The sequence below is a fragment of the Alosa pseudoharengus genome, unplaced genomic scaffold (genome assembly GCF_046254945.1).
Source record: "Alosa pseudoharengus isolate Yale_2024_CS ecotype anadromous, Long Island Sound unplaced genomic scaffold, YU_APseudo_1.1 YU_APseudo_1.1_scf_20, whole genome shotgun sequence".
Lineage (NCBI taxonomy): Eukaryota > Metazoa > Chordata > Actinopteri > Clupeiformes > Clupeidae > Alosa > Alosa pseudoharengus.
The window spans coordinates 15,143,908-15,164,733 of record NW_027468664.1 but is presented as its reverse complement, the minus strand read 5'-3'; the positions used below and the strand labels follow the sequence as shown (position 1 = coordinate 15,164,733).

At 42.9% G+C, this 20,826-nt stretch overlaps 3 protein-coding genes across 3 annotated transcripts; 1 reads left to right on the top strand and 2 right to left on the bottom strand.

Annotated features, from left to right (window-relative positions):
- Window positions 1-47: 47 nt before the first annotated feature.
- On the top strand, window positions 48-4,381 carry bik (BCL2 interacting killer). The gene is made up of 6 exons (XM_076296667.1): window positions 48-119; window positions 218-247; window positions 1,507-1,609; window positions 3,034-3,171; window positions 3,366-3,459; window positions 3,749-4,381. The coding sequence occupies exons 3-6, from the start codon at window positions 1,515-1,517 to the stop codon at window positions 3,860-3,862; spliced, it is 441 nt and encodes a 146-aa protein (XP_076152782.1). The 5' UTR covers window positions 48-119; window positions 218-247; window positions 1,507-1,514; the 3' UTR covers window positions 3,863-4,381.
- A 69-nt stretch (window positions 4,382-4,450) lies between these two features.
- On the bottom strand, window positions 4,451-7,899 carry mcat (malonyl CoA:ACP acyltransferase (mitochondrial)). Its single transcript, XM_076296666.1, has 4 exons — window positions 7,213-7,899; window positions 7,012-7,099; window positions 6,586-6,803; window positions 4,451-4,927 (listed from the first exon to the last, which is right to left on the bottom strand). The coding sequence occupies exons 1-4, from the start codon at window positions 7,651-7,653 to the stop codon at window positions 4,514-4,516; spliced, it is 1,161 nt and encodes a 386-aa protein (XP_076152781.1). The 5' UTR covers window positions 7,654-7,899; the 3' UTR covers window positions 4,451-4,513.
- Window positions 7,900-8,120: 221 nt separating this feature from the next.
- Window positions 8,121-19,394, bottom strand: def6c (DEF6 guanine nucleotide exchange factor c). Its single transcript, XM_076296665.1, has 12 exons — window positions 19,072-19,394; window positions 17,823-17,963; window positions 17,189-17,371; window positions 15,559-15,786; window positions 13,851-13,997; window positions 13,601-13,709; window positions 12,715-12,893; window positions 12,390-12,497; window positions 12,093-12,259; window positions 11,619-11,835; window positions 10,614-10,698; window positions 8,121-8,932 (listed from the first exon to the last, which is right to left on the bottom strand). Exons 1-12 carry the CDS (start codon window positions 19,231-19,233, stop codon window positions 8,793-8,795), a joined length of 1,866 nt encoding a protein of 621 aa, XP_076152780.1. The 5' UTR covers window positions 19,234-19,394; the 3' UTR covers window positions 8,121-8,792.
- Between the last annotated feature and the right edge of the window lie 1,432 nt (window positions 19,395-20,826).

The window sequence follows — 20,826 nt, the reverse complement described above, 5'->3', positions numbered from 1 at the left end:
TGGCTCTGGTATTAACTACCCGGACTTCCTGGCCGGTGGTGCGTATGGGCGTGGCGGTGAAGTTGACATCATTGCATTGTGTCAGACACCTGAAAACAACCGGATTAAAGAACGCTGCTGTAAGTGCTGCTTTACGTTGTTTAAAATCAATGCATAATAATTTTATAGTTCATATAATTAAGTAATTTTTGTAAATAATGTATTGTTTGTTTCGTAGGGCGGCGTTCACTTTAATCTAAACAATCAGGTAAGATGTTTTTTTTTGCACCTGTCTATTGTTGATTCTGTGACTTACATTGAACGCCGTAGTCTAAAAAAAATAATAAGCTCAGTATATGTATTGCTTTCATTTTATTATTATTATTTTTTTTTTTCAAATACAAGATACAATAGAATCAACAGTTTATTCAAAATGGCTATCTTCAATGTCACCTTTTGTTTGAGTTGCTGGCTATAATGATGACATCACCCTCATGTTTTGATGTGTCCATGAGTGGCGGTTGATGGATTCATTCTTGATTATATCAATAACAACATTCAATAACATCTAAAAAATAATTTAGAATTATTTCCAGTGTGACTAGGCTGACATAATAAAAATGTAGCCTGGTATGTATGTATGTGTGTGTGTGTGTGTCTATGTTTGTATATGTGTGTGTGTGTATATATATTTATATATTTGTCATGTATTGATTTCAGTCTTGTACCATTGAGTCTGTGAAGGAAAATTCAGTTGGAACAGTTTCAGAATGACAGAAATTATTTGCATCAAAGTGCTCTCACACAAACATGAGCTCATGATGTGTTTGCGTGAGTGTGTGCGTGCGCACGTGTGTGTGTGCGCGTGTGTGTGTGTGTGTGAGAGAGAGAGAGAGAGAGAGGGCAGAGCCTATTCACGTGCATGTGTACAAGACAAAATGTGGTTTTTGGCATGGTTAAAGGTTAGAGTTTAAATGTATGCAAAGTCAAACAGGAAAGAGGGGAACAGATGACGCAGGTTTCGGGGGTTCTGAAACTGAAATCCCTGAAGAGATAAAAAAAGACAAGAAAACAGACAAATGTATGTGTGTGCGTGTGTGTGTGTAAGTGAGAGAGAGAGAGAGTGAGAGAGGGAGGGAGACAGAGAGAGAGAGGTTGTTAAATGCTGGTGTCAGTGAAGTCATTGTTTTAACCCGAGGAGAGCTTCAGGCGACATGTCTCCATGGGGACACACCTGTAGTCACGTGTCTTTGTGTTTACATAAGGTAACTGGGCCGTTGGAGCTCACGTGTCGTATCCTCCCTCCCTTACTATCACACACACACACACACACACACACACACACACACACACACACACACACACACACACACTGCACTGTCCGTATGGTGATAAAGATCTCAACAACCCACACACCCCACAACAGACTTTCATCCCTACCCACACAAACACAGGGCACTGGTGTTTCTAACCATGTATGTGCCATTTACCCACATGTCCACTTTTTGTGTTATTTCCCCCGCTCAGAAAACAAAATGGTGGAGCAAACGAGACCAACTCCAAACACCACCACTCTCCAGGCTGGTCCTGTGGAGCTGGAGGATGGCACATTATCTGACGTGACCACAAGGTACAAACACAAGTCAAATCAGGAAAAATAAAAAAGGTGCAAATAGATATTTTAAAACATGTATTTAAATATATAAAGAAAAAAAAGTTTCTAAAGGTCTTCTACATTATGAGAAGCATTGTTTTGTATGTGTTGGTTCAGGGGTGGCTAACCAGTCATTAAGAGCCAAAACAAAATTTCCACACCACTCAAAAGAGCTGCACAACAAAAAAGATGGCCACACTACAACAGCAACAGTGACTTATAGGCCTACGCCTAATGAGACATAGAGTTGCAGTTTAAATAGCTCTTCTCCTTTTCATTTAAAGTGGGACACTTGGCAGATGCTACAAATGATCATTTTTAGGAATGGGAAATATCTGAGACACATTACAAATCCCCCCTCACTGAATGACGTATTAGCATGAGCGATGTTCCAATATAACAACCAATGTGACCGTATTCTGTTAATTTACGAAAAGAAAATGAACAAAAAGAAAACGAGTCTGCTTCTCTGACTGACATTTAAAAACCCTACCATTGACCTTGTACTTGCGATGGTCAGTGTCTTTTGGAAAACTCTTGGGACATTTTCAGGTTTGAAGCTTTGTGCATCAGTTAAGTCTGGCATACCAAGTACCAAACTAACATGTAGAACACATTTTTACGGTGTTATTTTGGTTAGACACGTTATGCTACAAAACAACAAATCCTCCCTTTGAATGTCCTGTGTTCCTCGATTTGCATTTAAATTCAGGCTACGTTTTCCTGACTGCAACAGTAGCATTAAACCTGACTAAAAAAAAAGAAATGTGTCTGCTTACAGTATGTTTTTTTTGGGGCTAGATTCCTATCCATCACATGACAGTAAAATAATTTCAATCTAATCATTGGTAGCCTAACTATTGGCAGTGCTGTCAAATAATGAAATGTATTTTGATTTATCAGAAATATATTTCAAAAATAAAAAAAAAATCTCCAAGGAGAAGTGAGAACATATTTGAGCAGCGGCGAGCCGCACAAGAGGAGGCAAAGAACCGCATGTGGCTCCCAAGCCGCAGGTTCGCCACCCGTGTGTTAGTTAGATCTTTAGTGTAATCTCTGACATGTTTCTCAGTGATGGCATTGGCTGTTTGGACTGACAGGGATGGCATCTCACGTGACTCGTTTGTTTTTTCATTAATGGTGTTGCTGTGAGGGGTGGCATTTGTAGTACATTAGTACAAGGGTGACATCCCTTACCCGTTTCATAGGGGTATAGGCATAGGAGTAGTGTTTGGGGTGGCCGGGTGCTGGTAAAACCTCAGGTGACATCCCTTACCTACGTCTCTGTATTGGGGTTGGGGTAGTGTTTGAGGTAGCAGGGATGGCAAATTGGCAATTGCTAGTAATATCTCAGGTGACATTCCTGACATGCTTGTCTGTGATGGTGTTTGGGCTGGCAGGGAGGCCCGGACCATTGGTCGGCAGCTGGCCCAGATAGGAGATGAGCTGAACCAGCGCTGGGCCCACCGGCTGCCTGACCAACGGCTACTGCAGCCGCTGGACAGAACAAACATCTTCATCAGGGCCAGAGTCTACAGGTATGCAGGGTCTATTCAGCATGCACACACACACATACACAGTACACACATCTACAATGAAGTGAGATACGTATGTCCACTGGCAGAATTTACCTAAGATGTCTCAGTGTTTCAGTGTGTGCATTCTTTGGTAATCTGACATGTAATGGAAGTTTCATAGCTTGCTGAAGTTCACTCTTTATCATCTCCTCTAGGCGTTACTTTTTGACGGAGGGGAGGGGTCTCAGAAATGTCTTTTCTCTGGCTAAACTGTGGCTGAATCCTCTAATTAACAACCAGCCTGTCTGGGTAAGGACCGCCGACATTAAAGATCTATATGCGCGCACGCACGCACACACACACACACACACACACAGTAGAGTACATAAATTATTCTGTTTTAGCCATGTGATGTTGTGTCCAGCTAACTTTATGGAGATACAATTATACTCTGAAACATTTCCAAATATAATAATAAAAAATAATAATACTCCTTTGCCACAATTCCTGTCTTTGCCTGTGGCTAGCCCAAAGACCATGTGAACATATGACATATCCTCTGACAGGGAACACTTTTCGCTTCGTCCATCCCACACAGGTGTCCAGTTTATGTCTTTCTGGTCAGCGCTGGACCACAGGTTTGCTGGTGTCCACTGCACTTATGGCCACGGCGGCTGTCTGCGTTGCACTCTGGGAACTGAAAAAGGACTGATCCTCGCACAGATGGGCTATAAGCTGGCCTTAGCCCACAGATTGTTTTGCTTTGTTTAGTTTTTTATATAATTGAATATATTTAATTTGTTTTCCAAATGTTCTTTCTTGCATGGATAATTGAATGGTATTGAAGTGCTGGCTCACAACTGTTTTTTATTTGTGTACATCATAGAGTGTTTTGATGTGGCTGTTGCTGGTGCACAGCCTGTTCTATGAGGGCAAAGTCTGTTGCTAAGTGAAAGGACAACGGCTGTGTGTGTGTATCCCTCCCCCACGCTTGTTATCAAACAGAATCATGTGTTCCAACATCAGGGAAGCTGGACTTTCAATTCCATCCTAATTTGAATGTGATTATAAACACAAATTTAAACTTGTTCAATAAAAATAGCTTTGAAAAAAAAAAAATCTGAATTCTAATCACTATGTTGGTATTGACTTCAAAATGTCTACTTGAGGTCCATTGTAACTGTTAATTGATCGACATATTGATCTTTGAGTAAAAAAATAGTTTATTGTGTTCTGTCATATTGTTTATTGATACCCACGTGAATCCACACGTGTGTGTGTGTGTGTGTGTGTGTTTGTGTTTCTGTAGTAGGCATTTGGGAATATATGAGCACATTATCTTTGTCTACTTCTATGCTGTTACTTATTCATCCTCAGTCACAGTGACGTCCACGTGAGTGTAGTTCCTGTACGCCTTCATGTTGCACTTCTGCAGCGTGGCCCCGAGCTGTCTGCCGGGCCCCACCTCGTACGTCTGCGGAAACGCCGTCCCCTCGCCGCGCTCGAATAGCTCGTGCAGCGTCTGCTCCCACTTCACCGGCGACACCAGCTGCTTGAGCAGGAGCCGTCGCACGTGCTTGTCGTGCATGTAGCGCTTGCCGTCCACGTTGGAGTGGACGGCGATCTCCGGCCGGCGCACATCCAGGCCCTTGAGTGTCGCTCGCAGCGGCTCCACGGCCGGCTCCATCAGTGGCGTGTGGAAGGCTCCGCTGACAGGGAGCCGCCGCGTGCGCATGAAGTGCAGCTGCCGCGAGTTCTTCTGCAGGAAGTCCAGAGCCTGTGTGTGTGTGTGTGTGTGTGTGAAAAAGAAAGACAATCACAGAGAAAAGAGAGCATTTACTGTAGATAGGAAATCATATCTAATTGTTTATAGTACAAGATTGATACTTTGTACACTAAATGTCCATACATTGAGCTCCTTCCACATGGATTTTCAAGTTCCTGCTAGGTTTTGAAAATGACCGAAAAACGCAATTCTCCAGGGTTTTATCCTTATATGTGGTCGTATAGAGAACTCAAATATGGGAACATTTATAAAATATTATATTTAAAGGCACTCTAAGTGATGCTGGGTAACGTCACTTATGTTGACGTTCAAACAAAACTGAAAGCTAGCTCGCTACTTCCTCCCCCTCCCGCCCGTGCAATTGAAACTCTCCTAAACGTGCATCTCGTCGGTGATTTGCTGGAACAGTTTGTTTAAGTTTTTATGGGCAAGGTTTGCCCAAGTTGTTTTGTGGCTGTTTTTGGAGCTTGGGTTGTCCACAGAGATCGTGTTTTATTACAGTGTGTTCAGGACACAGGCAGCTAGCAGATGGTGAGGTAAATAGGAATAGGAATGAGGAAAATAATGATTTACACCAAATGTGTACAAAACAAATGTCCTTAATGCCAATATTTTTGCACTTTTTCCAAATCGAGAGCCTTCAGTGAGCATGTCATGCAAACTATAAATGGTTCAGTCATACTGAGAACATGTTTGTCTTCCACCGTATCATGTTTGGACTGGCTATGAGTAATACTTTTCAAGAGATTAATGCCCAAACATTGTGATTGTAATAATGTGCATTTCAGGCTGTCAAACTGAAGTAGTATCAAGGGCTGAAAAAACAAATATGAAGACATTTGAACAGAAATATTTTTCATGCCTTGGTTTTAGGACTTATTTATGATATAGAGAAGAGGGTCTGTACAAAATCTGAGATGATGCAGCAACAACCTTTTCTGATTTGTCATGGAATGACCCAACTCTCAATCTCACCACAAATGTGATAAACAGCGTACACCCAAAAGATCAAACATTGCATCATGCATGCCTTATCAATCAATAAATTAAGATCTTTAGCACCACTGTACCACTTCCTTAAAATCAATAAAAGGTTGCATGTAAATTCATGTATAGGCATTCATACTGTATTATGTGTGGTACTGCCCAAATGAATACTGGGGGTTGAGATGGGGGACCTAAGATAAGACCAGGGCCTGCACTGACAAGGAGCCCCCATACAACTTTATTATCATTACTAGGAGAACCCAATACTATATATTCTTTCAAAGGAGCCAAATTGTCTACCAGTGCCCCTGTGAAGAAGTACCATAATCCAATACTAAAAGTATAATATAAGTATATATATTCTTTTGATCCCGTGAGGGAAATTTGGTCTCTGCATTTATCCCAATTCGTGAATTAGTGAAACACACTCAGCACACAGTGAACACACAGTGAGGTGAAGCACAAACTAATCCCGACGCAGTGAGCTACCTGCTACAGCGGCGCTCGGGGAGCAGTGAGGGGTTAGGAGCCTTGCTCAAGGGCACTTCAGCCGTTCCTACTGGTCAGGGTCCAAACCGGCCCCCCTCTGGTTACAAGTCCGAAGCGCTAACCAGTAGGCCACGGCTGCCCCCAAAACACAGACCGCATGTGAATAAATTTACCTCCTGATGCCCAGCGATGACTCTCCCATCTGGGAAAAGATAGTTGGCCACCATGCAGACAGGGTCTTGGATGCCCAGGGACTGGCAGTGTTCCCGGGCCAGAAGGCAGGCGTGGTTGTACTTGGCCTGTGGTTTGCCAATGACTGACAGCATGCCGCTGGGCGTCTGCTCCGAGGCTGCCTGCATAGCCTCGGCTCTAATTTTCACAGCATACAGAGCTGGAGGGAAACGCACACACACACACACACACACACACACACACACAGAGAGACACACAGAGAGAGAGACAGAGAGAGAGAGAGAGAGAGAGAGAGAGAGAGAGAGAGAGAGAGAGATCGAAAGAGAGAGAATGTAAAAACTTTGTAAGAGCCACTCTATGATTTATATTTCATACACTCACGTGATTACTCTAAGAAAAGTCCAAACCTTCTGCGAAGTCCATGGCACCAGAGAAAACTAAGGCAGCGAATTCCCCAACACTAAATCCTGCCGCAGCAACGCAGTTCTCTATGGCCTAAGAACATAAAGAAATGGGAAATTGTGCCCATCATCTCATACTGGTCTTACACTAGCCAAAGTAAAGTAATGCTAACTGGGGCCAAACCTGTCACTACACACAGTACTTACGGCTGGGTTTTCATGATTTAGTCTCTCAACTGCAGCAAGCGACGTGACAAACACAGCAGGCTGACAGTGAACTGTTTTCATGAGATCCTCCTCGGGTCCGTTAAGGCACAGAGAGAGCAAATCATAGCCAAGTATCTTCCGCGCCACTGAGAACATGTCCTGGACAGCTCCATACTTCAACAGTCCGCGTCCCATACCCACAAACTGACTGCCCTGGCCTGGGAAGAGGAGGACCGACACCTGCCCCGGTTCTCTTTTGGGTCTCTGTTGCTTCTCAGGAACATCAATCTCTGGATCGTGAGATGTAACATTACTGGTGGAAGGCGGGTCGTTCCCATTTTTCGAGCTAGGGCGAACACCGTTTGAAAGTTGTCTGAGCGATGAAAGCTCGGAGACACAGGTTTGTCTACCACCGAGTCTAAAAAGTGCTCCAAAACTCATGGCTACAAGATGACCTGTTATATTGTTATGGAGATGTCAGCATGTTCGTTAAGCCAGCCTGTCCATTTAGTGGTTCATACGAAGATAAATTACGAATTTAGATGACATACCATGGGGTGACACAAGGGCGCCGCCATGTTGATTCTTGTTTTGTAGTTTTAGAGCTGTTGATCAACTAACCACAAATCAAACAACGCCATCTAGTGAGGTCTTTTAAGACTGGCGCTGCAGTTCCAATAATCGCCCTAGACGTGTGGAATATTTGCTTTATTAGAGAGCCAGCCATTCTGTGTTGTGTGGTGGTATACAACATCGTAATACAATAAATACTTTATTAATAAATTATTTGGTCATACTTTACTCAAATAGTCCACCCACAGACTATTTACGGATGCTCAGATAATCATCAAATTACCTGTTGACCATCTGTCAACTAATTTATGATTAAGGTTAGAGATCTATCCAAGTAGAGTGTTACCAGTTACTTTATTTATTTTATTTTTATTCAGCAGTCCTAGGCTACAAATGCTATTTCCTCATACATGTACCACAACGTATTTCCTCATATTTTACCACACACAATTTTACTATTCTAATACTCAATTGAGTATGGACATTATATGCAAATGCACTCAGATAAATGTAAAGTGATTTACAACAATACAAAAAATGTAAAACAGTTGACTGATGCAAGGCCAATCTGTCCCTTAATGACATGCAACAACAATTAGTGTTGATACTGTTGCTGAATCTGGATACTGACCATAAACATCTATGTCTTTAAAGAGCTACTTTGCAGGCCTATATCCAGTCTAGCAATTCAGCAATCGAATGTAACTGTTTTCTAAGCAGATAGCAGATCAGGATGAGGCAATCAGTGGCACTTTCACTATGTGTTTCACTCAAAAAACAGAACAAGGTTGGAAAGGTGTATCCGCAATCTTGATACCCAAAACTCTTCACCAATCACTCTGAAAGTTCGAGCCTGGCTTCCTCTTATAGCATGGTAACGGGAACATAATGCTATCTCGAGCAACTGATTGTGGCTAGTGGTTGCATGGCTTCATCTATAATGGTCACTCTCTTTGATCTGGTCCATTGGCTGAAACTCTGGGATCTTAGAAGTGCACAGCCGTTGTCTAGTAGTCATCCTCGTCCTCCAGTACTTTCTCTTTTTTGAGTGTTGCTTGGAACTTGGTGATGAACTCATTGCTGGTGAGAGCCTCACCCTGTATGGGGCAGCTGAGGATTGGGGAAGGACGCCGGTGCTCTGACCGATCTGTGAGTGAAAACAACATGAACAGGAAGAATTCATCTCTCAGAACACTTAGCACTGGCCTTATGAGGTATTGATGAGTGCATGGCGCTGTGCCTAAGTCCACAAGGAAAGCAATACTGAGGAGATTGATTCAAAATGTGTGTGTGTGTGTGTGTGTGTGTGTGTGCGTGTCTGTGCATGCGTGTGCATGGCCGTAGCTACCATAGAGGACGCTGAGGTCATGTCCTAAGTATTTTTTTTTTTTTACAAGTTTCATTTCAACAGCCGACGAGGCAAACAGCCGACGAAGCAAATTATCCCTGAATCAACGCACCGTCACATGACACATCGTTGCAGATACCTCTGACAACGAAAGTAGAGGCGACTCCGCTTTCGCGGAGTGTGTCCTAAACTAATAAACGAATGCAATACAGCTCACATAAGCTTCAATACCCACAAACCCATTGTCCAAAATAAATAAACTTGACAATTTGTTAATTTCTGAATTGTTCTTTCTTAATTCACCTGACCTAAAAGGCTGCAACAAGGTTAATGTTTTGAAAGCCAGCAGAAGATGGAGCAGACAAAAAGAAGGAGAGAAGGTGAGAAAGGTAATGGCTGAATAAGATAAAGATGCAATATAGGGCTCCAATGAGATGCTAACCTGTAATGAAAATGTCATGCTGAAATTCAGTGTAGATGCAGTTAGCTAACCTGCACTGAAAATGAAGCTATAATAATGTTATATAGGATTGATAATTAATGTTGTGATGGATATTATCTCATGGCCCAAACATGACCTACTGTCAAATTATATAAATAATTGCTCAGCAATTTAGAGACTTATTGTTTTAAGAAATCCAATACAGGATACAGGAGATAGAAATCAGGCAGTTGAGGACAAGAGAGGGAAATGATAGGTGAAGGGCCCTCCAAAGTGAGTGAGAGTCAAGACACTCACTGTGTCAGAAGGTAGCCTACAAGTTCTGCAGCCTATGACCCTGCAATTTATAAATGCAACATTCCCTACTCTGATGAGGAGAAGCAGAGCATTATTAATAACAGATTGAGCAGGGTCCAGTATAAATATCCAAAGCAATTTGGGAAAAGGCTCTTGATTTTTTTAAATGAATTATTATTATAATTAAAAGGCTCTTGATATATACAGGTGCATCTAAAATCTAAAAATTTGAATATTGTGGAAAAGTGTGTTGGTTCAAGTTATGAACAAAATATGTCATAAACTGAACAAATCTATGGTTCTACGTCATTGTCGGTAAAATGATCATGATACCCTTTATATTTCAGCCCTCTTTATGGTTTAGTCTTGCGTAGTCCTATAGGCTACTTTGCTAAATTAACGTGATTTATGCTATAATGTATGAAATATATTTGTCAATTTATCAATTAGTTTTCACACACAATTCACCAGAAATCATCATTTAAAGGGTTAATTTTTCATTTTTTCCTCATGTGGGAGGGCTCAGAAGAACTCCCTAGCATGTCAGGGCCAAACTTTCTAACGACACCTCTGACCTCGGTATTTGAAAAATCCTGGCTACGGCCGTGTGTGTGTTTGTGTGTGTGTGTGTGTGTGTGTGTGTTTGTGTGTGTGTGTGTGTGTGTGTCTGTTTGTGTGTATGTGTGTGTGTGTGTGTGTGTGTGTGTGTGTGTGTGTGTGTGTGTGTGTGTGTATGTTTACCTCCGGGTGTGATAGGTGTCATGAGACGAGTCAAGTGGACATTCCACTGCTTCTGGTTTCGCTGAGCATCCGGTGATTTGGGTTTCTGTCCAAGCAAAGGAGCATAGAAACGGATGGAGATTTGGAATTAGAGAATGAGTGACAGAACAGCATACAGAGATAGAGACAGATAGACAGATGACCTTATTGATTACTTTATTGATGAAAAGTGCAAAGTGCTCCCAAAGTGCAAAACGTTTTCGGTTCCAGACCATCATCAGTCTGAGTGGGACCGAAAACGTTTTGCACTTTGGGGCACTTTTCAGTGACTGGACTAATAAATTGCATCGGCAACATTGGTGTGCGAGTTCATTCTAGACTGAAGGACTGATACACTTTTGGAACTAACGCACCCACCAGGCCTGGAGTCGTTGGGCGCGATACCCTGTTTGCCCCATAACAGAACTGTTTACTTCATTGTTGCCCAAAGGGAAATTATGGTGTTACAGCAGATCAGATCAGAATTGAAATTCTCAAAACTATTATTTCAACCTCCACATCATTTAGTCACTTGTGCAAATCATAAAACCAATTTTCTGTTACCTCGAAAAAAATAGCGAATGCTGCTGTGCAATTGCCTGCTGTTCTTTACATTATCAATGGCTTATGTCACGTTGGTCCAAAATGCATTATACAGGTTCTCTGTTGAATAGGCCTTTCCACCAAGACATTTAGGTATTCGTTCAGAGAGTCATTACATGCAAAAGTGTTGAAAATAAACTAAGCATTCTGAATAAGGTTACATGTTTTTTGCAAGTAATCCACTTTAGGGTGCAATTTGCACAAACTTTTTTGAGAAATGCACTTACTGCTTGCAACCGTTAATGATGATTCGAGAAATGCACCCAAGTGACTGAGAAAAAGGACAATGTATGACACAAACATACACACAAGTCTGTTGTCTATTACAAGTCCTATCTAAAGGCTTTTTTCCCTAAACAGTACACTCTCAGCAACTGTCATCACCTCTAGGGGGGGTGGAGACCAGTTCTCAGGTGGAGTCAGGCTGGAGATAGTGGAAGAGGTCAGTGAGGCAGTCTTCTCCTCCTCCTTCTCTGCAGGCTCCTGCTCCTTGTGGTCATTCTTGACCTCCTCGGCCTCCTTTTCTTTGGGCGTGCTCCTCTCTGTGCTCTCCTGATCTCTCCGTAACTGCTCAGCTTTCTGCTGTTCCTCACTTAGCTGCCTGAAGTGGGGAGAAAATCATCAAAATTCTGTATTATTTACTTACATTATAAGTCAGTTAAAGTATAATGTAATAACTGCATTATAGTAATGGATAATAATGTCTTTATTCCAATTAATAAAAAATATCAAGAATGCTTCCATACTAAAGGAAGTGTGTGTGTGTCTGTGTGTGTCTGTGTGTGTCTGTGTGTGTCTGTGTGTGTGTGTGTGTGTGTGTGTGTGTGTGTGTGTCTGTGTGTGTGGTAGCTGTCAGACCTTTCCAGCTCTTTGCGTTTGGTCTCCTCCTCTAGGCAAGCCTCCACTTGGTCATTGAGAGCTTTCTCAAGCATCTTCTGAGTCAGAAGCAGCTCCTCAATCCTCTCCTGCTGCTGCTTTGCATCCTGCTCCATTTGGCCCATTTGGGCCACCAGACATTGTTTTTCCTGTGACAGCCACAGAGAGAAAATGATCCACTTGCTCACACTTTCAAACTTTGTGAGACAGACAGACAGACAGACAGACAGACACACACACACACACACACACACACACACACACACACACATACCTCACCTTCTTAACCTCTTCCAGCTCTCGCTCCAGCTTTCTTTGAAGCTCCAGCTGTTGCTCTTTCTCCTGCTGCTCCTTCTCTCTCCGCTGTTTGTCCAGCTCCTTCTGGTGCTGAGACACACACACACACACACACACACACACACACACAGACAAACACAAACACACACACACACACACACACACACACACACACACACATGTATACTGTGTCCACAGTTCATCCTCTCACAAAATATTGTCCTACTTGGATGATGCGCTCGTTCACAGAGTTGGGCCTGCTCACTTCCGTAGCTGGCTTCCTCTCCCGTATAGCGGTATCTCCTACCTGGATGATGCTGTCGATCTCGTTCTGGAGATCCTGGCTCTGCTCCTGGCTGACGGGCTCCTCCGTCTGGCTGCTGTGCCTGCTGCAGCTGCTCTCCCTCTGGTCCCGCCGGCGCAGCTTCAGCTCCCCATGCAGCGAGACCTTGCCCTCCTGCGTAAGCCGCAGAGCAGTCTGGGTCGCTGTGGTACAGGGGCAGAGCCGAGAGTTAGAGCCGAGAGATAGAGAGTGGAGCCAAGATGCAGGAGAACATAGCAGAGCCAAGATGGTGGACAGAATCATAGGTGTTACAGAGGTGTTACGTGTGTAATGGCTGTCATGTTAAGAAGGTAAGAAAAGTAGGATAACTAACTAACTAGTAGGGGTGTAAATATTAATCGATTCGTATCGATGCATCGATTATGCAGCCGGCGATTCAATGCATCGATTCGTCCGCAAGAGTATCGATTAATGTGTTTATTTTGCCGCCTGTTTGTTTGCCTATCTATTTTCAGCATCAGCTCCGACCTTTCTTTTTCTGTCTATGGCTTCGATGTAAGCGCACTACCTACTCCTAAGCTGCGGGTGGTTTTTTTGCAAAGACATGAGGCTGTTTAACGAAGGCTTTAGATACCTGCTCCTACATTCCGAACTTTTGTTGATTTATTTGAAACCTCATAGATATCATGTAAAAATATTGAGTATTGAATCGTATCGAATCGTATCGTGGGGAATTCTGAAGTATCGAAAAAAATCGAATCATTGGCTTAAGAAATCGATATTGTATTGAATCGTCATGAAGACTCCGATTTACACCCCTACTAACTAGGATGGGTTTTTTTTTCCTAAGACATAGACAGACACACACACACACACACACATAGACACACACAAACACAGACACACACACCTTGGATCCACTCTACCCTCTGTTTCTGGTCTGAGGCACTCATCTCAAATGTTCTTCCTGGAGTTTTGATACAAAACAAGCAGCGTTTCCCCTCTCTATCAGGAAGGGTCTGAGACAGAGACAGATGGATGGACAGACAGATGGATGGATGGATGGAAGGATGGAGAATGAGAATCGGTATGAGGATCTGAGGAACATAAAAACATCAGATGAATGTAACGCGCTAGGCCCGAAGGCGAGAGGGCAGCACCTCCACCACACAGTTCTGGTCTAGTGTGATCTCCCCCTTCTTCTCCCGCAGGTCCTCCCCCACGTAGTACAACATCAGGCCAGGCTTCAGCACGAACCAGCGCTCCTGCCAGTTCTTACGGACATGCCCCTTCTTCAGCATGTAACCCTGAGAGGGGTAAACAACAACAACAACAATCACAACAAACAAAATGGAGAAGCGGTAGTTATGATGTCAAATTTCCTACCACAGACCTCTCTTGCAGATTTTTTTTTTTAGCTTTTTTCGAGTTCAGAAAAACCTTTTAGCAGAGCGTCAGCATAAAATGTCACATTGTGTAAAGTTTGCTCCCCTTTTGACCTTTGAACCTATGTAGAACCCAGGAAAAGTGTACAACATTGAAACTATGCACTTCTGCACTTTGCCAGCAAGTATTCACTGGAAGGTGTTACCATGATATTGCTCCAGGCTACTAGTTCTAACAACGCTGTTGTGGCTAAATCATGCATCATGCATTTACTACTCTATAAACTAAAGTTTTATCTCTGTTTTATCTGCCATGGGATAAAACAAGGGAGGACACCGTGATGGCTTTTTATCTGTGTCAAAACATAGCTATGGCAACCACTCTTACGATTACAACATTACTATTACATTACAACGGTTAATCATGAATCCACGGACATCTTGTTCGTTTTGGTGATGCATGGGTTGGATATTTGATGATAGCCTCTCTCTCTCCTCCCAAGTAATCCTGGCTACACCCATTTACCCCGTCAATTAAAATCCACCTTTAACCTGACAACAGCAGACTTGCATTTGCATGAATGTGTTTCAAAAGAAGATCATAGTATAAGTAAGTATAAGTATATACTGTATACTCTTTTGATCCTGTGAGGGAAATTTGGTCTCTGCATTTATCTCAATCCGTGAATTAGTGAAACACACTCAGCACACAGTGGACACACAGTGAGGTGAAGCACACACTAATTCCGGTGCAGTGAGCTGCCTGCATTAACAGCGGCGCTCGGGGAGCAGTGAGGGGTTAGGTGCCTTGCTCAAGGGCACTTCAGCCGTTCCTACCGGTCGGGGTTCAAACCGGCAACCCTCCGGTTACAAGTCCGAAGTGCTAACCAGTAGACCACAGCTGCCTCCAGATCAAAAGAAGATCATGTATGAAACTCATTCATAACAACCATATAAGGAGAAATGCACAGCAATGTCCATTACATCTGGGTACAGATGAGTACATAATAGTCATTAGGCCAACGATTATCATGTGAGAACATCAGATCATGAAGACTGTGTGAAGAATTGAAACCTTGGTCATCTTGGACTGCGGGCATTGTGGTATGCCCAGTTCTGTGACATCACTGGCTTGACTAAGGCTCAGGGTAACACAGTCTGTGGGAATACCTACACTGTAGAGGAAGTGGCTGTACTGTATTGCTTAGTTAAGTAAATACTTTAGCATGACACTGACGCACTCTAAAACCCACTACATCTTGCGCCACATGTCACCAATCTGCCGCTGTAACAAAACCACAAAGTGCAGGCGCAGGACAGCAAGCTCACATACACACAACGCAGCAACTACTTTTTTGCGCTGTTCCCAGGTTGTTGAAGTGTCTGCCTTCTTGGGGACACTGTTCAGTGAGGTCAGTGGTTAAAGTTAATTATGCTAGTTATGGTCCCACCATAACTGGGGGGGGGGGGTTGGGGGGCCTACCTTCTTGAGGACATTGTGGTACATCTCCATGAAGACCTCGTCCAGAGCCAGACTAAAGGCCTCCCTGCAGTCTATCCTCATGAAACGCCCCGTGTCCACGAACTCCAGGAAGTCCCACAACGAAATGCCATCCTGCACTGAGGCCTCCTGGGACAGCAGGTCCTCCAAGAGGTCACCATCCCATTCCACGTTCATTGCTGTGGAGATTTTCTTCAGCAGATACTCAACCTGTCCAATTCAGTAGACATTGAATTAGACTCAACATTATTGCCACTGTGCAGACTAATATGGGCGCAGAGACAATTAAATAGACAATTAAATAAAAATGTAATTAAAAATACATTTTACATTTTACCAGTTTACTTTAGTACATACTTTATACTGTATACAAATAACTTACAAAACTTAAAAAGTGTATATTGTGTTTGGTGAATAAAATAGTCATGTTCTGTGTCTGACATATGTGAAGACAAAATGCGTGCCCTCATTCATAATAACACTGCTTTTCAAAAAGTAAAAAAAAAAATAACACATAAATTATCAGTTGTAAAGGAAAGGAGTTAGTCAGTCAGTCATTGTGGTTACAAGTAGAAGCTTGCACCATATTTGCACATATTTTCTGCTACAGATAACATCACTGGAATGTATGTGTGTGTGTGTCTGTCTTATAATGTACAGGAAACCAAAATTAAGCAATCATTTTCTACCATGTGACCTCAACCCGCCCACACCCTTCAGATCTGTTTCTGTCGCAGGACTTCCAGTTTATTTCCTGTCACCGTCTTCCACTCCTTTTCAGTCTCTCAACACACATTGCACATTCTCCTTTACACATTTATTCCTTCCTTTCTTTTATTTTTATTCTCCACCTTTGCATCTCTCTATCTCTCTCCATGTTTTCTCTATCATCCTTTCCAGTGAATGATTGCGCTCTGTATCCCCCCACCCCCCCAACTTCCTCTTTGGGCCTCACACTCTCCACACGAACATGTGTTCACTTCAGGGAAAAAAGACATATTGGGGTTGGGGCTGAGTTCAGTGTTCGGTGTTCTATACTTCTTCAAATCAAGTCGGATCAAGGTAGCTGTGTAGCTGTCTTTACCCATCGAAAAACCTCCTGCGAGTTGGCACCAAGAGCAGAATAAATGTCTTGAAAATGTATTGGAGTGAGAACAGACCACATTTACTATCTTAACACACCTGCACTCTAGTTTCTAGCTTCTCTTTTGATACACCTTGATGTAACCGTTGCACTATGATTGCAAAGTCAATATCAAGCACAACAAAATAAGACATTTACTTCTGGAGGCAACACCCACACTAGACTGATAAACCAGATAATTTCTAGATAATGTTAGGATTACCCCAAGGTCGAGATACTTGACTAAATGGAAACTGTAATTACCTGATAAATGAAGATGCCAACGCCACAAGAATAATTGAACTGAGGTTTTGTTTGTGTTCATTGTATGACAACAACCTCAACACTGTACGATTATGATTCCTATGGCGAGAAGTGTTCTTGCGGGTTTTAAAATGGGCACTTCCTGTGGTCAGAACCCACAAAAAGGTGTGGGCCACCCTAAGCCACCACCAAGAGAGTGCCCCCCCCCCCTCCGAAGACAGTCACCTCTTGCGGGATCATGACGAGGGGGTAGCGGTCTTCTGACAGCAGGTTGAACAGGCAGAACAGCTTGAAGCAATTCTTCCCCGAGCACAGGCCGTTCTCCACCGTGGGCTTGTAGTTCTTCTTCGATGTCATCATCCAGCACAGCTCGTCAAACATCTCCTTGTTGAAGGTCCCCTCCTTGGCCTAATCCACCACACACAACAACAACACATTACATTTATATAGCGCTTTTCTAGGTACCTTTACGGGGGGGGGAGGGGCTCACTACAACCACCAGCACACAGACAATGATAAAAGGGTTGTGTTGTATGTCATAACTGGTATGTCATAAACAGATTTTGTCAACAAAAAAAAAAAATTTGAGTTTGAATTTGAGTTGATATGCCTTCTGGAGATAGACCCATATAATTACAAAATACAAGAATACAGCTCAATTGAAGTTCTTAAACTGTCTTGACACTGACTAGTCTATAAGGAATGAGCTATAGCCCACCCACATGTTTGTATTTAGCAGACCATGATGCTAACTCTTGTGTTGAAACCTTTGGACTTCTCTATCTCTCTATGCATGAGAGCTTAGCTATGTTTGGACTGTGTGTTTTTAATGGGCGGATGGCTGGGAGTGGCCAGTGACCTTTGCCAGGATGTAGGTGTTGAGGTAAGGCATGTAGCCATGGTTGGACACAGGGCCGTGGTCATCGTCCTGGAAATGCTCCTCAAGGATCGCAGGGTCGTGCGGGATGTTCAGGACAGTGTAGAGATTGTGAGAGAGGACCTGTACCACACACACATACACACACCCCACACATACACACATATATACAGAAATGCACACTTACGTACACACAGTACACAAATATTCACATGCATAAGTACACTCAAGCATACATGCGCACGCACATACACACACGCTCACAGACACATGTCCAGACCCACACACAATTGCACACAAATAAACACACACACACACACACACACACACACACATGCATGGACACACGAACACAAACAGTATACACAAAACAGAATATACAAATAGTTATTTCCTTCACACTTACACACCCCTCCCCATGTGTGCGCACACACACACGCACACAAACACACACACAGAAACATAACAAGAACAGAACATGTTTATCTCTATAAAATCAAAAGTGAATGTTGAAATCTAAAGGCTTCAGTCTTCAGATGATTTCCTTTCTTGACACAAGCATGCCTGGACACTTGCATGTGCGAGGTGGGTCTTATGCCCAAAGGGCCAACTTTGGCATGTCTCAACAAGACACAGACAGGAGTGTAGGGGAAACAGCATGTGGGTGTGTGTCTGTCTGTGTGAGTGTGTGTGTTTGATGGAGATCAAATATCTCTCATGGTGGAAGTTAAGCATTAACAACACAATGCCTACTTCTACATTCCACCAAACACCATAGAGAAATAGCTTACACAGCATAATATTTAGATGAGCTCTCTCTCTCGTTCTCTGGTGTGTCATCATACTTGTGAATGTGGAGTGCATATTTTGCTAATGCTCAGGAGCATTCCTGCACCAGTGTGTTGTTCCCCTCTCTGGATGAGTGTTCTTTTTTGGTCTACCACAAAAACTTCCAAGGGTGACAACTCTCAGTCTACGAGAAAACTAAGCATAGCAGGCTAAGCATAAGCAACATAGACTAGGCAACTATTTAAGTGTTTTTCCAAGGACCCAGCCACTACAGAGCATACTAAGATAGACTTGAGCTGGAAGCGATGCTGCGGATACAAATTCTGATGAAATGTCTGCCATGCTGACGCCTACATCAAGTTTAATCTTTTTTTTAAAAGGGGAAATAGTCTGAGAGCGCACAAATTCTGACCACATTCTTTCCTGTGATAGGTTGACTCACCTTGAGCTGAGACTTTGAAACTTTTCCGCAGCGCTCGGCGTCTAGAGAGGTGAACGCGTACCAAATTGACTTCAGAAGCTCAGATTTAAAATCCATTGTGGTAAACGACAAGAAGAAGCGCATGCATGTTTTAAATCCTCCTAACAGAGATATAATGCACATAGGCTAATAAACGGCGTTCAGAATGCTCACTGGACTAGACTACCTTCGACAGAATAAAAAAGGGTGGAGAGACGTTTAGGCTACAGCTTTCTACGCTCTCTAGATAAACACAAGCTCGATGAAAAAGCGGAAAACGGAGGGGAGCGAGATGACGCCGTCTTGCGCATTAGGTGCACGATCTCGTGCTATGACTTCCTATGCTCCTATTTCTCAATTTGCCTCTTTATGACATGCATGTAACTTTATAGCCTTTTAACGAGTAGTCTACACAGTGGTTTTACATGACTATCAAGTAATCAAAGGTCTATCAAGTAATATCAAGTTTATCACGCCAAGTCAAGTGGCGTAAGTGGCTTTGACAGCAAATAGCCTACCCAGTTATTCTTTGAAGATGTATTCATGCAAAGGGACAGTATAGGCTAGGCTAGTCCTACTGTATTTAGGCAGGAAAGTTATTAGGGGGTGGACAGGGGGGACTTGTAACCCTCATCTTTCAAAACGGTGGTGTTTGTCCCACCCAACATAGTTATCTAAAAGATGGAAATGCCAGCGACAAAGACAAATCAGTTCTATAGAGCATCACAGTCCCGCCCCTCCTCCGAGAGAGCTTAGTTTCCCGAAGTAAATTTCCCATTCATTTCTCCCATTGACGTTTTGGAAAAATCCGTATCTAAAGAGTTTTAGAGCATGTCTTAGGCTAATCAGCTACGGCGTAACTCATAAGCATACAACATATCATTTCGAGTGAAAAAACGAAGAGAAAGTCCAAAAAAAGTCAAAGGTACAAGACTGTGTACATATTTTTATTTCCGAGCGAAGGAACTACTCATCCCATAAACCACCGCGCCTCACTGAAAAATATATAAGCAGCACGATCGCAAGCGCGAAATCACTTCAAATAGCACGCGAACCCTTTCCTCCAAACAATGATTTGTATATAGTTAATAGCAGTTATTTCAGGAGTAATCGTGTAAATAATAGTGTTTTGGTATTGAATGTTATATTTACCATCGTGTATTTTATATCGTGTGTGTGAAACCGGTTAACGTTAACGTTAGCAACATTGTGCAGTGCTTCATATCTGACTGCCATCCTGATGCATGGACCGGTTCATGGTCTGCTCTTGGACCACCATATTCAGTTTATTAACTTGCTGTGAATTATTACACAAAATGTTCATTAAATGTACGAAGAAGTATTTCTAGGTTAATGATTGATGATATGGCTCGTACAGTATGAAGGCTACAGTAGCCTAGCTAATGTTAACTAGCATTACCAACTTCCCTGCAAAACTCACCACACAACTTCGTAGGTTTGATAGGTCTTGTTCCTCATGCTGGCCCTTACAAAACCCACAAGCTGACCCTCGACACACAACAGTCAATAATGTGACCCGATTTAAAGTGGTTTTCACCCCTTTGGACACTCTTGATTTCGTCCTTGAAACAGTGAGGTGGGGGCATGGACGGTTTGCTAACCATTGTACTGCAGTGTCTAGCCGGTGGTAGCATCCAGCCTGTGCTAGTAGCTAGCTAGTTCAAAGGTTTAAGTACTTAATGGGGATATACAGGGCTTTTTATGCCTCGACTAAGT